Here is a 13,420-nt window from a genome sequence, read left to right as displayed (position 1 = left end):
AAAAAAAAAAAAGACAGCTAGTTGTAATATTTCTTAGTTGAGTACGTGCTCGACACATTGTACTATGCATATTCATGTACACGTTTATACTGTCACCCCAAGCAACACGCTCTACTACGTCACTGTGAGCTAAAGGTATCCACAGTGAACGTGACGTGGTTAATCATGTCCACAGGGAAGCAGTGATATTGTCTACCCATGGAGAAGATACATAAGTCCAATAAGCCGCCTAGGCTTAAAGGTACCATATATCTCCCGAAATCGGCGTATGGCTGCCTGAATGGCGGGGTAAAAACGGTCAATACATGTAAAAAAAAAAAAAAAATAATAATAATAATAAAAAAGCAACTCGTGCAAAAACATGAGTGACCGTGGGAGTTTCAGCCCATGACCGAAGAAGAAGAAGAAGAAGAAGACGACGCCGACAAAGAAGAAGAAAAAGAAGAAGAAGAAGAAGAAGCAGAAGATGAAGACGACGACGACGACAAAGAAGAAGAAGAAGAAGAAGAAGAAGAAGAAGAAGAAGAAGAAGAAGAAGAAGAAGAAGAAGAAGAAGAAGAAGAAGAAGAAGAAGAAGAAGAAGAAGAAGAAAAAGAAGAAGAAGAAGAAGAAGAAGAAGAAGAAGAAGAAGAAGAAGAAGAAGAAGAAGAAGAAGAAAAAGAAGAAGAAGAAAAAGAAGAAGAAGAAGAAGAAGAAGAAGAAGAAGAAGAGGTACCACACATCAAAATGAACCTCCTCATCTCATTTCCCCTCCAATGCACACCAACAAATCCCAAAGCTTGGAAATTCGAGTCGCTTCCTCCCAGTGGAAAGCTAGCAGCAACAAGAGTTGCGCCACAGAGGTGTGTGTGTGTGTGTGTGTGTGTGTGTGTGTGTGTGTGTGTGTGTGTGTGTGTGTGTGTGTGTGTGTGTGTGTGTGTGTGTCTGTGTGTGTGTGTCTGTGTGTGTGTGTCTGTGTGTGTGTGTCGGTGTGTGTGTGTCTGTGTGTGTGTGTGTGTGTGTGTGTGTGTGTCTGTGTGTGTGTGTCTGTGTGTGTGTGTGTGTGTGTGTGTGTGTGTCTGTGTGTGTGTGTGTGTGTGTGTGTGTGTGTGTGTGTGTCTGTGTGTGTGTGTGTGTGTGTGTGTGTGTGTGTGTGTGTGTGTGTGTGTGTGTGTGTCTGTGTGTTTACGTGTAATCAGCCACCTGCGCTTAGATTTATAATAAATTAATTCTTAAACAATCGCCTTTCTCCACAGAAAACAGTAAGACGGCTGATTCTCGGTATGTGACCAAGTGGAAGGATTACCGTACAGGATGTAAACGCCTGACCAGATCGGAGATGGTAAGCAACATTTGAAAGGACTGTGACTTTAAGATGGGATACAAACACCCGTCCTATGGACATGTACTAGTATTACAAATCTGCAGCCTTGCTTCTGTAAGGAGTGGATTACTTTGCCGAATAACTTTAACACAAAAAATATCAAGCACACAAAAAACAAAAACAAAAAATCCACCTCCGCAGAGAAAGTAACCATGTTTCAGAAATGTGACCCTCCACCACGAAATGAGTCGCATGTCACCTCGCGCGGTTCTGCGCTAGGCTTAATATAAGTCCGGGGAGTGTCTGGTAACAGTGTGAGGGTCACCTTAGTCACAGGCTTATAACTCAAACAGTTTTCGCTCTTTTCTAAAACGGTTTTCACCACTGGATAGAGCATAAAAAACTCTTTAAGAAAATGTAAAAATATGAAAATCATGCAAAGGTGACATGCGACTCATTCCGTGGTGGAGGGTCACAAATGTCCTTTTCTCATGTTACAGCCTAGACAGATCTCTGGTCATCTTACAATACAAGATTGCTATATATATATTATTAAGCCTGATATCCGTTGGGTGAAGTCGACTTCGTAAAGTATACTTCACGAAGCTTTGAAAATGAATGTTCGGTACAGAGATGTCGCAAAATAACAGAAGGAAGGAGGGATACTCCCTATCTGACGAAGCGCTCGTTTCAGTCAAACCATTAGTGTAATATTGCATCAAGAAAGTAAAATAAACCTTCTGCAATAAAAAAACCAAAAAAACAATGGAGCTGCGGCGCTGTACAAGATTGCTAACCAGGGAAGCACACCTCACCCCCACCTCCGCACAAACGCCAAAACAAAAATAAGACACACACCAAAACAGCCTCATAAGGGACAGGGACGGGCTATGTGGCTTGGTGGTAAGACGCCGGCCTCCAAAGCGGAAGGTCGTGGGTTCGAATCCCGGCCGCGCCTGGTGGGTTAAGGTGGAGATTTTTCCGATCTCCCAGGTCAACTTATGTGCAGACCTGCTAGTGGCTTATCCCCCTTCGTGTGTACACGCAAGCACAAGACCAAGTGCGCACGGAAAAGGTCCTGTAATCCATGTCGGTGGGTTATAGAAACACGACAATACCCAGCATGCTTCCTCCGAAAGCGGCGTATGGCTGCCTAAATGGCGGGGTAAAAACGGTCATACACGTAAAATTCCACTCGTGCAACTACACGAGTGTGCGTGGGAGTTTCAGCCCACGAACGCAGAAGAAGAAGAAGAAGAAGAAGAAGAAGAAATAAGCGACAGGACATATGCCGCTCCCTTGTTAATATCTGCTCACAGAAAACAAATACCTACGTTGAGAAGAAAACAAACCACAAACAAGAAGAAAGGATTGATGAATCAGAGAACAAAATGATTCATTGTTCCAAAAACAAGGCGGCCTCGTGACAGCTCATCCAGCGCTTCATTCCTCTCACAATTTTGGGAATGTATTAATCTTGTCCGAGGTGCGTTTGCCATCCAGTCTCAAAACAGGAAGCAGTTTTGACAGAATTAACCAGGAAAGCCGTTTCATGTTCTTTTGCTTGTTCTTCTTGGTCTTGCTTATCTGTTACCCTCGATAATAAAGATGTTGTCTTGTCTTGTCTTGTCTTGTTTTGTTCTTGTTCTTTGTTCTTGTTTTTCTTGTTCTTGTCTTTCTTTTTCTTGATCTTCTTGTTCTTCTTCTTGTTCTTGATTATTGTCATGTTCTTGTTCTCCTTGTTCTTGTTCTACTTGTTCTTCTTGTTCTTCTTGTTCTGCTTCTTCTTCTTCTTCTTCTCTTCTTCTGGCTCAGCTGATTCGAACCCCGAACCTTCCAAATTGAAGGACTGCGTCTTAGCCACAAGGCTAATGCTACCGTGAAAAAACCTGATTTGGGGGTCATACTACATTTGTGACCCTCCACCACGGATTGAGTCGCATGTCACCTTTTCATGATTTTCCTATTTTTACATGTTCTTAAAGAGCTTTTTTATTTTCTATCCAGTGGTGAAAACCGTTTTAGAAAAGAGCGAAAACTGTTTGAGTTATAAGCCTGTGACTAAGGTGACCATCACACTGTTACCAGACACTCCCCGGACTTATATTAAGCCTAGCGCAGAACTGCGCGAGGTGACATGCAACTCATTTCGTGGTGGAGGGTCACATTTGTCAGCACTCTTTCCAAGGACACATATCTAAAGTATGAAGGGCTGCATTGAAAGAGAAAAAAAATAGGTACAGAACAGCAAAGAAGTGCATGATTTTCTTGAGGTTAGTTATCTAATGAGCTATACTGGATTCTTGGTCATATTTCTGTGTTTTTGTGCATCAACTTTGGAACGGTGAAAAGGCCCGCACGGGCCAGGGCCACTGATCAAGTCAAGTCAAGGACGTGAAAGAAACACTCCTTTTGTCTACTACCCGCGTTCACCGGCGAATATGTTCAGTACCCTAGATCTGTCCAGGCTCTCACACGGACACATACCAACAATCAACATCTTAATGAGATATACCACACTGATACATGTACAGCCTGGCGGTCACCTTGCGAGAAGAGTTTTTCTGCTGACATAACGATGATTCACCGAGTCAAACGCCGGCACGGTGGCCTAGTGGTAAGGCGTCCGCCCCGTGATCGGAAGGTCGTGGGTTCGAACCCCGGCCGGGTCATACCTAAGACTTTAAAATTGGCAATCTAGTGGCTGCTCCGCCTGGCGTCTGGCATTATGGGGTTAGTGCTAGGACTGGTTGGTCCGGTGTCAGAATAATGTGACTGGGTGAGACATGAAGCCTGTGCTGTGACTTCTGTCTTGTGTGTGGCGCGTCAAAGCAGCACCGCCCTGATATGGCCCTTCGTGGTCGGCTGGGCGTTAAGCAAACAAACAAACAAACCGAGTCAAACTCTATTCTTGACATTCTTTGTCATTTCCTCGGGAGACATACATGAAATGACATTTACGACCACTGGCAGAAGAACTGGACAGTTGATCTAAGACACATTCAACCAATGCAAAGTTGAATATCCAGCTACGGACCTGGTTAACTCATTGTCTCCCATATCCGTACCCACTCATATGGCTCTATCTGACCAGGTACGGATATATCCGCTCAGACTGTTAGCTTCAGTCGCTTCCTGTAACGTCCATCTAACGCCTGCATTCCAGCGTGTTGATACACAGTTACTACACAGTTACTACAATTCTGGGTTAACTGCTACAGCACAGCTGGACTCGGCTAAAAAAACCTTGGTCAACATAGGTGGGGTAGAAAGTGTTAAAGGCCAAACCCTCCCCCCACAAGAGAAAGCAGTCCCCAAATGCTTAGAAAACTTATGGTAGGCAATAAGTGGTGGGGATGAACAAAAAGTGTTTGCTGCGCCCCCTACGAACGAAAGGCAATGGCAGAAGACATCTAAACCTAGCATCGCGGAAACAATTAATTTAAACAATGCAAAAACCTAGATAGAAAAAAAAAGAGAGAGATAGAGAGAAAGAGAGATAGAGAGAGAGAGAGAGAGAGAAAGAGAGAGATAAAGACAGCGACAGACAGACAGATAGAGACAGAGAGACGGACAGACAAACAGAGAGAGGCAGTGAGAGAGACAGACAGAGAGCGAGACAGAGAGAGAGAGACGGTGGGAGAGAGAGAGAGAGAGAGAGAGACAATGACAATGACAATGACAATTCTTTATTTAACGAGGGTAGTAGATTAAGCAGTGGTCTGCTTTTTTACATCCAGCCCTCGCCCTAAAGAGGGACTAACTACAAAAATGAAATAAAAATACAAGAGAGAGAGAGAGAGAGAGAGAGAGAGAGAGAGAGAGAGAGAGAGAGAGAGAGAGAGAGAGAGAGAGAGAGAGAGAGAGAGAAACAATATTTTAAAAATAATCATAATAATTGAGAATAGAACATTGTTCCCACAGACTGGTATTTCAAGAACATTACCCCTTTCAGTCGAATAAGGAAACAAAACCATGTTTACCAAGCAGAAATCTCAAACATTAAAAAAGAAAAAAAATACATCAAAATAATCAAATCAAACTCTTAAAAAATAAAATAAAAATCTTACCTGAAAAAATCACCAGGGTTGCAAGAGTACTTAATCTTCTTCTCGGCATCTTTCTTGTTGCGAAATCAGGTACACTCTAAACCAATATCACAAGACAAAGAAACTTGGAAAAGTCGACAAAAACGTCATGAAAGAGTGTCTAAAATGGCAGCTTTTCCCTCTGGTCTCCCTACAACACTCCCTTCCCTGGTCTCAGTTCCGCTGCAAAGCCTTTTTTCGCAGCAACTCTTCCTATTGCCCTCCGCGCGAGGGACTATTTTTTGTCAGGACGGAGGATTTACAAACCCCCTCTTCCGCCCTGGAAGACCCGTTCACCGCTTTTGTTTTTTATTGTAACCTGCCGCCACGCGAAAGTGTTCCCTTTTGTGTGTAGAACGAAGACTGAATCGCGACAGACAAATAGATCATGGGGTAGAGCATCACAGGAACTGACCAATAGACCGCGTGATGATTAATGGGAATTTCTTGTCCTTGTGTCAACTTTGTATGGACATATGTACGTCTGCTGTATATGACGTCAGATGTATGTTTGTCTTTAGAGGTGTAAATCCGTTGGGGTCAATGTACGGGGGTGACGTGACTTGAGTATAGACTGTTCCACTGGCAAGTCTATTCTCTCTTCATAAACTTCAAATGAGAGAGAACGTACGCCTTTCGTTACTTCCTGTCTTTCTTTACTTCTTTGTTTCTTCCTTTCTTTGTTTCTTCCTGCCTTTCTTTGTTTCTTCCTGCCTTTCTTTGTTTCTTTCTGCCTTTCTTTGTTTCTTTCTGCCTTTCTTTGTTTCTTCCTGCCTTTCTTTGTTTCTTCCTGCCTTTCTTTGTTTCTTCCTGCCTTTCTTTGTTTCTTCTTACCTTTCTTTGTTTCTTCCTGCCTTTCTTTGTTTCTTCCTGCCTTTCTTTGTTTCTTCCTGCCTTTCTTTGTTTCTTCCTGCCTTTCTTTGTTTCTTTCTGCCTTTCTTTGTTTCTTCCTGCCTTTCTTTGTTTCTTCTGCCTTTCTTTGTTTCTTCTGCCTTTCTTTGTTTCTTCTGCCTTTCTTTGTTTCTTCCTGCCTTTCTTTGTTTTCTTCCTGCCTTTCTTTGTTTCTTCCTGCCTTTCTTTGTTTCTTCCTGCCTTTCTTTGTTTCTTCCTGCCTTTCTTTGTTTCTTCCTGCCTTTTTTCTTCCTTTCTTTGTTTCTTCTTACATTTCTTTGTTTCTTTATGTCGTTGTTTTTTCCATTCTTTATTTCTTTCTTCCCTATGGGGTCCTGATTTGGCCTAAATGGTCCGCTGGACCCATTAAGCAACAGTTAACTAACTAACTTTCTTCCCTATTTGTTTCTTTTTACCTTTCTTTGTTTTTCCATGTCTTTGTTCCTTCCTGCCTTTCTCTGTTTGTTTTCTCCATCCTTTGTTTGTCTATTCTTGCTTTCTTTGTCTTTTCTTGCATTGCTTTGTTTATCCCTGTCTTCTGTGTTTCTTCCAACCTTTTTTTTCTCGTTTCTATCCTGTTCCTGGATGTGGCGGACGTGCCTGTCGAGTCTGGAGTACGTTGGGTGTTCTTACTTCGTATGTTTTATTGTTCTTATTTTTTTGTTTTTTTAAGGTTGTTGTCATATGTTGTTTGGTTGTGTTAAGAGCAGATGAACCACACTTTTCCATCCATTGTAATTAATTGTATGGACAATAAATTGTCAATTTCACTGCCTTTGCCACGAGCGGTGGACTGACGATGCTGCGAGTATACGGTCTTGCTGAAAAATTGCAGTGCGTTCAGTTTCATTCTGTGAGTTCGACAGCTTGACTAAATGTTGTATTTTCGCCTTACGCGACTTGTTCATTATTTGGTTACCTGCTTTTATCACTCTCTATCTTTGTTTTCTCTCTCATTCTTCCTTCTTTCTTCCTTCCTGCTTTTGGTTATTTGCATTTTGCCTTCCCTTCCAACCATCTCTCTCCTTGCCCTCGTTATTCGTATCTCCTTTTTCATTATTTATTCACTTACTCCACTGACTTACTAGTGTTTTCAGCTTTCTTTCCCTTCCCTGCCATTCTTTCAAGCAAAGTAATCAGGTCTGGAGTCTTTATAGTTTGTTTTCCCTTTGGTTTAAACAAAACTTTATTCAATTTTTATTATGACAAAAACAATACATGGTTTTTAAGATTACTAACTCAAGCATATAATGCTTATTTCAAGTAATCCTGGTAAGTACACAACTAAGGTTAACATGATGGCGGACTAAATACATGTATTCCCTTTTGTCTTTCCGTTTCCTTTCTTTCCAGAATACAAATCGGGTATTGAGTCTTTTAGGAGGGCGGGGATGTAGCTCCGTCGGTAGCGCGCTGGATTTGTATCCAGTTGGCCGCTGTCAGCGTGAGTTCGTCCCCACGTTCGGCGAGAGATTTATTTCTCAGAGTCAACTTTGTGTGCAGACTCTCCTCGGTGTCCGAACACCCCCGTGTGTACACGCAAGCACAAGACCAAGTGCGTACGAAAAAGATCCTGTAATCCATGTCAGAGTTCGGTGGGTTATAGAAACACGAAAATACCCAGCATGCTTCCTCCGAAAACGGAGTATGGCTGCCTAAATGGCGGGGTAAAAAACGTCATACACGTAAAATTCCACTCGTGCAAAAAACACGAGTGTACGTGGGAGTTTCAGCCCACGAACGCAGAAGAAGAAGAAGAAGAGTCTTTTAGGCTTTATTTCCCTTTTGTCTTTCCCTTTCCCTTTTTTTCCAGCAAAGAACTCGGGTCTGAGTGTAACTTCGACCACAAACCCACACACACACGAGCACACGAACAACAGAAGAGAAGAGAAAAGACAGAGAACAGAAAAAATCATGCAAAAAAAACAGACATTCCGAAGTCTTCGTGACAAGGCTCGACCTTCTTCTGACGTGACGGGCTGGCTAGGTTGGCAGGTTGACGGACAGATAAAGCCAGTCTGTGTCACCTTCGCTTTTCCTCCCTAAAACGGGGGTGGGAGTGAGGGTGAGGGTGAGATTTGGGTGAAGTGGTATTTACGGACGAGAAATGTGTTTATGCGTGCGTTCCTATCTCTCCCACACAAAGCCGTAATTGTTTAATTTGTCTTTGTGCGTACCGTACTATTCCGCGTCAGAGTTCTTGTCATGATGAGGTTTTACGATTGTTGCCTGTAATTTGGGGAAGGATCAGAGAGTTGCATTTTTATTATTCTGGTAGGTATGTTCGTTTTGGAGCTATTCGTGTTAGAAAAGAAAAACGAGCTCGGGGAAGGGGGTGGGGGAGGGGTTTGGGGGGTTGGGTGGGGGGGGGGGGGGGGCGGGGGGCGTGGGTTGGTGGGGGGGGGGGGGGCGGGGGGCGTGGGTTGGTGGGGGGGGGGGGGGCTGGTAGAATCTTCAATGGGTCGAGTGGCATTGGAGAGAAGTAATGTGTGTGTGTGTGTGTGTGTGTGTGTGTGTGTGCGTGCGTGCTTGCGTGCGTGCTTTCATGTGTGTGTGTGTGTGTGTGTGTGTGTGTGTGTGTGTGTGTGTGTGTGTGTGTGTGTGTGTGTGTGTGTGGGAGAGACATAAGGAATACAAATAAAGAGAATCTTCTAGTCTCAAAATTTAGCTCTGTGATCTCTTAACACATTCCACATTAAGACAGATTATATATATCTCTCTCTCCCCCACCCCCCCTTTCCTAACCCAGGCGGTGGGTTCAAGTGCTAGTCTTTTGGATGAGACGAAAAACCGAGGTCCTTTCGTGTACACTACATTGGGGTGTGCACGTTAAAGATCCCACGATTGTCAAAAGGGTCTTTCCTGGCAAACTGAATAGGCATAGATAAAAAATGTCCACTAAATACCCGTGTGACTTGGAATAATAGGCCGTGAAAAGTAAATATTCGCCGTAATGGCTTGAGATTTACTGGCCGATGTGAATGCGTGATCTATTGTGTAAAAAATTCAATCTCACACGGCAGAAATTAATATGTAAAGCGCTTAGAGAACGTCAAGCGCTATATAAATCTCCCATATAAATAAATAAATAAATTATACGTCGGTGTTTCCTGTCAAGCTAAGCATCACAGGATGACCCCCTTTGTGCGTGACAGGCTGGTCCAAATTCATTACCAGCTCTTATTAGTACGACTTACAACAACAAACTACCTATATCAGACAGAAGCTAGGACGTAGTCGCGAATTATGACAGATACATATTTGTCACTGTTACTTTGACCCTTAAGAGCAAGTCCCGGAAGAGACCTTGTTCACAGAATATTTTTCACTGTGACAGATTTTACTGACACTGGTTTTTTTTAGATGGCGAGATGTGTTCTGTACAATACTCCGTTACTATCCATTTGTCTGTGGATCTAGGATTGTTGGTCGCGGGATACATCACAGAAGCCGATTTCGGTCAGCCGTGTCGGGTAGTGTGCGCAGCGCAATTGACAATTTTCAAAAATGACTCTTTCAGGATTTTCAGCGGTCTGGAAGAGTAAGTGCCCCTGTGCCTCGGACGAGTTATTCACAATATTCGGAGCATGTTCCACGCTTCCGACCGGCCTTATCCTGCGATCGAGACTAGACAAGCAATTAACTCTGATGTGTAAGTTTTGCAGCGAACGCGCACATCTACTACCCTTTCCGTTTAAAAATCATCGTTCACGAGTTCATCGGGTTCAGAATTCGTTGCGGAAATGATTGCTGGCACGTAGTGATCGCCCGGCACAACGTGTTGTGATCGAGGTCACGTTGGTTTGGCTTGAGGTCACGTGAGTTTAGGAAAACACAGGTGCATAACGAACACTTCCAGTGATCAGCAAGCCATCGATGGTGATTCGTGGCTCGGATTATTATATTTTCGAAAGCAAATCGTATCATATTTTGCGCACGCTGCATAGCATACACACCATAGTTAGTTGTTCATCCCGATCGCAGGGTAAAGCCGATCAGAAGCGTGGAATATGCTCCGGTTGTTGTGAAAAACTTGTCCGAGGTAACGACACTCTTAAAGGCCAACATCCAAAAGAATTTTTCTCCTGGAGCGACCTAAACTTGAACCCGTCGCTATTCTTGCATGTCTGTTTACTTCGTGCTGCACGCAAAAATCGAGCGACTTCCTTGCCGCGTGGATTGACGAAGCTATTTTATTCTCGTGACTGAAAACACTGCAGTGCGACAGTTTTTGACGAGCCGCAGGAGCGGCGACTCATTTGGTCTCGGCTCGAAAGCTGTCTGTGGAGGCTGCGTGCTATAATTAGCTGACCTGCTGCGCGAGCAGTCACTGCAGAGTTTTGAGATAACTTTGTAACACGTTTTATTTTATGCTCCTCAAGAATACAACTTTGGGCAACGTGCCACGTAAAACTACACGCAACAAGGATTCAGTAGGTACCAAACATGCCTTGGTCAGAAGTAGAATGTAAATGAATCTTTATAAAGAAGTAGGCTACTTCAAACGACAACCACAGCCACGGTTGGGTTCACGGCATCAAACCGATGCGACTCTCCGTCATATCATACACGTAATCTATCAAATAAATGACTAATAAACATGTAAACTACATGTATACGTCTATCGTCGGACATAAGAAAGGAGAGCTTCCCCCGGGCCTGTGCATGTGTTGTTCGTTGTGCGTGTGTAAATGTACACAACAAACTGACGACAAAACTGAGACAGACCTCTTTCGCTTCAGTCTTGCAGAATTTAAAGCTGTGGTCTATTTATGACTTTCCGGGGCTGCGAGGTTGAAAAATAGGGATACAATCATGTACATAATTCTGTACAGCAAACGCTACCCGAAACCCCACCTATACGGCGTGTATGACCTTGATAGCTTCAGTCAACGCTTGAATTTTGCAGGGATAACATCCGGTTTGCTCTCTCAAGACTGATCATATTTTATCTTCAAGAGAGATCAAGGGGAAAAAATAAACGCCCCGGCGAAGATTCGAACTCTCGACCTCGAGACTTCGTGTCTCATGTCCTAACCACAAGGCTACTGCTCCAATTGAGAAAAAGAAGGAAAAACATTGATATGAATTCATGTTATGTTATTCTTGAAGCAGCATGATTTATATATCTATCCGCCCATTGTTCAGAAGTGAATACATGTATAACTATTTCTTAGATGTCTGGTTTCAACTGCACAGAGCTTTGGAGAGATTCAATTACTGTTCTTGTCATTTTATTGCATGTTGTAAATAGAGATATCGCAGCTATTTGCATGGCGCGAATGTAGTGTAGCATGACGGTGTAAACATGTACTGCGATTCCGTAAAACATGTTTGCAAATAAAGGCAAATTTTAATGTCAATTTTGACGTTTTTGCAACGCATGAATGGTAATTCAAGCGTAGAATGATATAAAATTATCAATTTGTTATCTTTCACAACACTGGTGAAGTGGCCTAGCGGTTAAGACATCGGCCCCGACATTTCGAGGCCCCGAGGCCTTGAGTTCGAATCCCTGCCAAGTCGTTTATTTTTTCTGCTCGTTTCTTCTGGACAATTATGCTCAGCTCTGCGAGAGCAAACCGGATGTTACCACTGCAAAATTCAAGCGTTGACTGAAGCTCTCAAGGTCATACACGCCGTATAGGTGGGGTTTCGGGTAGTGTTTGCTGTACAGAAATCTGTACATGATTTTGTCCCTATTTTCAACCTCGTAGCCCCGGAAAGTCTTAATAGACCACAGCTTTAAAGACGAATACAGGTAAATCGTGCATTATACTAACTGTTTGGTAAAAGTATCAAACGTTTCTTTTTATAAATAAGTGGCAGGCTTACAGGAATACAAAGAGGCGCAAGTTGAAAGTAATGGATATATCTCTGGAAGATGCCATCAGTCCAAGTTGTCAAATGAAATCAAAGATGACAGAAACAGAAGTTTTCCATACAAATGTTGGTGTTTCAAAGGAAGTTGGCATTCTTTCAGATAATGATATAGACGAGGTGGCTGTTTGTTATGAAGTTTCAACAAGCCAACATTCAAATGATTTTACTTCATCTGCAGATTTTTTAAATTCAGCACTTTATAACTGTCATTATGAACTTGGAATCAGAGAGAGACCGTCTTTCCATTGTCATTCATGCCATAGATTTTTGTTTCAGAATCAATGTTTCACATGGCGTTCACAAGAGAGCATGCGAAGTTTCCGACAGTCTTTAGGATTTGTAAAAAAAAGGCCGTGTTTTGCTGTACATGCAAAAACTACCTGTCAAAAGGGAAAGTGCCTAACAGATTGCAACAACATTCCTATTTTAAGCTCAGCCACACGCCGACATGGAAGTTCAATGGTACTTTCAAACTTTTTCTTCTCTTCGTCGTATTTGATTTCTTTCTATTTCATAAGTCGAGTGCATATGATTTCGGCTCGTGTTCATCGTGAGATGGACTTAGTTTCTTGTATTCTGTGGGTTCGACAGATTAACTAAATGTTGTAATTTCGCCTTACGCGACTTGTTCTCTCTCTGTTGGCAGCGTGTAATGCAGCTGGTTAGAAATTAGAGTATTATTTTGCAAAGTGTGTACCAAAAGTTTGTCATGAGCTGCTTTAGGTTTGGGGTGTGGGTTGGTTTGATATTTCCTCCTTGCAGATCAAATCTGTATTCATTTTTGATGTTGTGTCTTATTTTGTGAAAGGAAACATGCAGACTGACTGAACGCATATATATAATTATGTAACTCATAAACACATGGGTGTAGTTATGTTCAAGAACACACACACACACACACACACACACACACACACACTCACACACACACATACACACACACATACACACACACACATACACACACACACACACACACACACACACACACACACACACACACACACACACACACAACTGTGTAGATGTATCGTACACCTGATATATTAAATTGAAGTTCACGAAGAAATCGTTTTATTTCTGTGTCATTCAACATCTAGTTTGAATCAGACAAATTGAAACTGGTACAAATATTCAATAATGTTGCGATGTGGAAATGGACATGATATCGCAAAAGATAGACAACGGCAAGATCATTCAAGTATGTACATGCTTGTTGATGTCTACTTAGACGATGCTCAGAACACTAGTTAGA

At 42.6% G+C, this 13,420-nt stretch overlaps 1 protein-coding gene across 3 annotated transcripts in view; it reads right to left on the bottom strand.

Moving 5' to 3' along the window:
• LOC138973388 (uncharacterized) overlaps positions 1–5,624 on the bottom strand; it is a 58,021-nt gene extending 52,397 nt beyond the window's left edge. For 2 of the 3 annotated variants that reach the window (XM_070346102.1, XM_070346103.1), the window contains exon 1: positions 5,374–5,623. In XM_070346102.1, the coding sequence (XP_070202203.1) occupies positions 5,374–5,422 (49 nt within the window). In that variant the 5' untranslated portion in view covers positions 5,423–5,623. Of the gene's footprint in view, positions 1–5,373 lie in introns of all 3 variants that reach the window. The other variant, XM_070346104.1, reaches the window with a different exon arrangement.
• Between the last annotated feature and the right edge of the window lie 7,796 nt (positions 5,625–13,420).

This window comes from Littorina saxatilis, linkage group LG8 (assembly GCF_037325665.1).
Source record: "Littorina saxatilis isolate snail1 linkage group LG8, US_GU_Lsax_2.0, whole genome shotgun sequence".
Taxonomy (NCBI): Eukaryota; Metazoa; Mollusca; class Gastropoda; order Littorinimorpha; family Littorinidae; genus Littorina; species Littorina saxatilis.
Note: the sequence above shows the minus strand (reverse complement) of the source record. Positions and strands in the feature narration are given on the sequence as shown.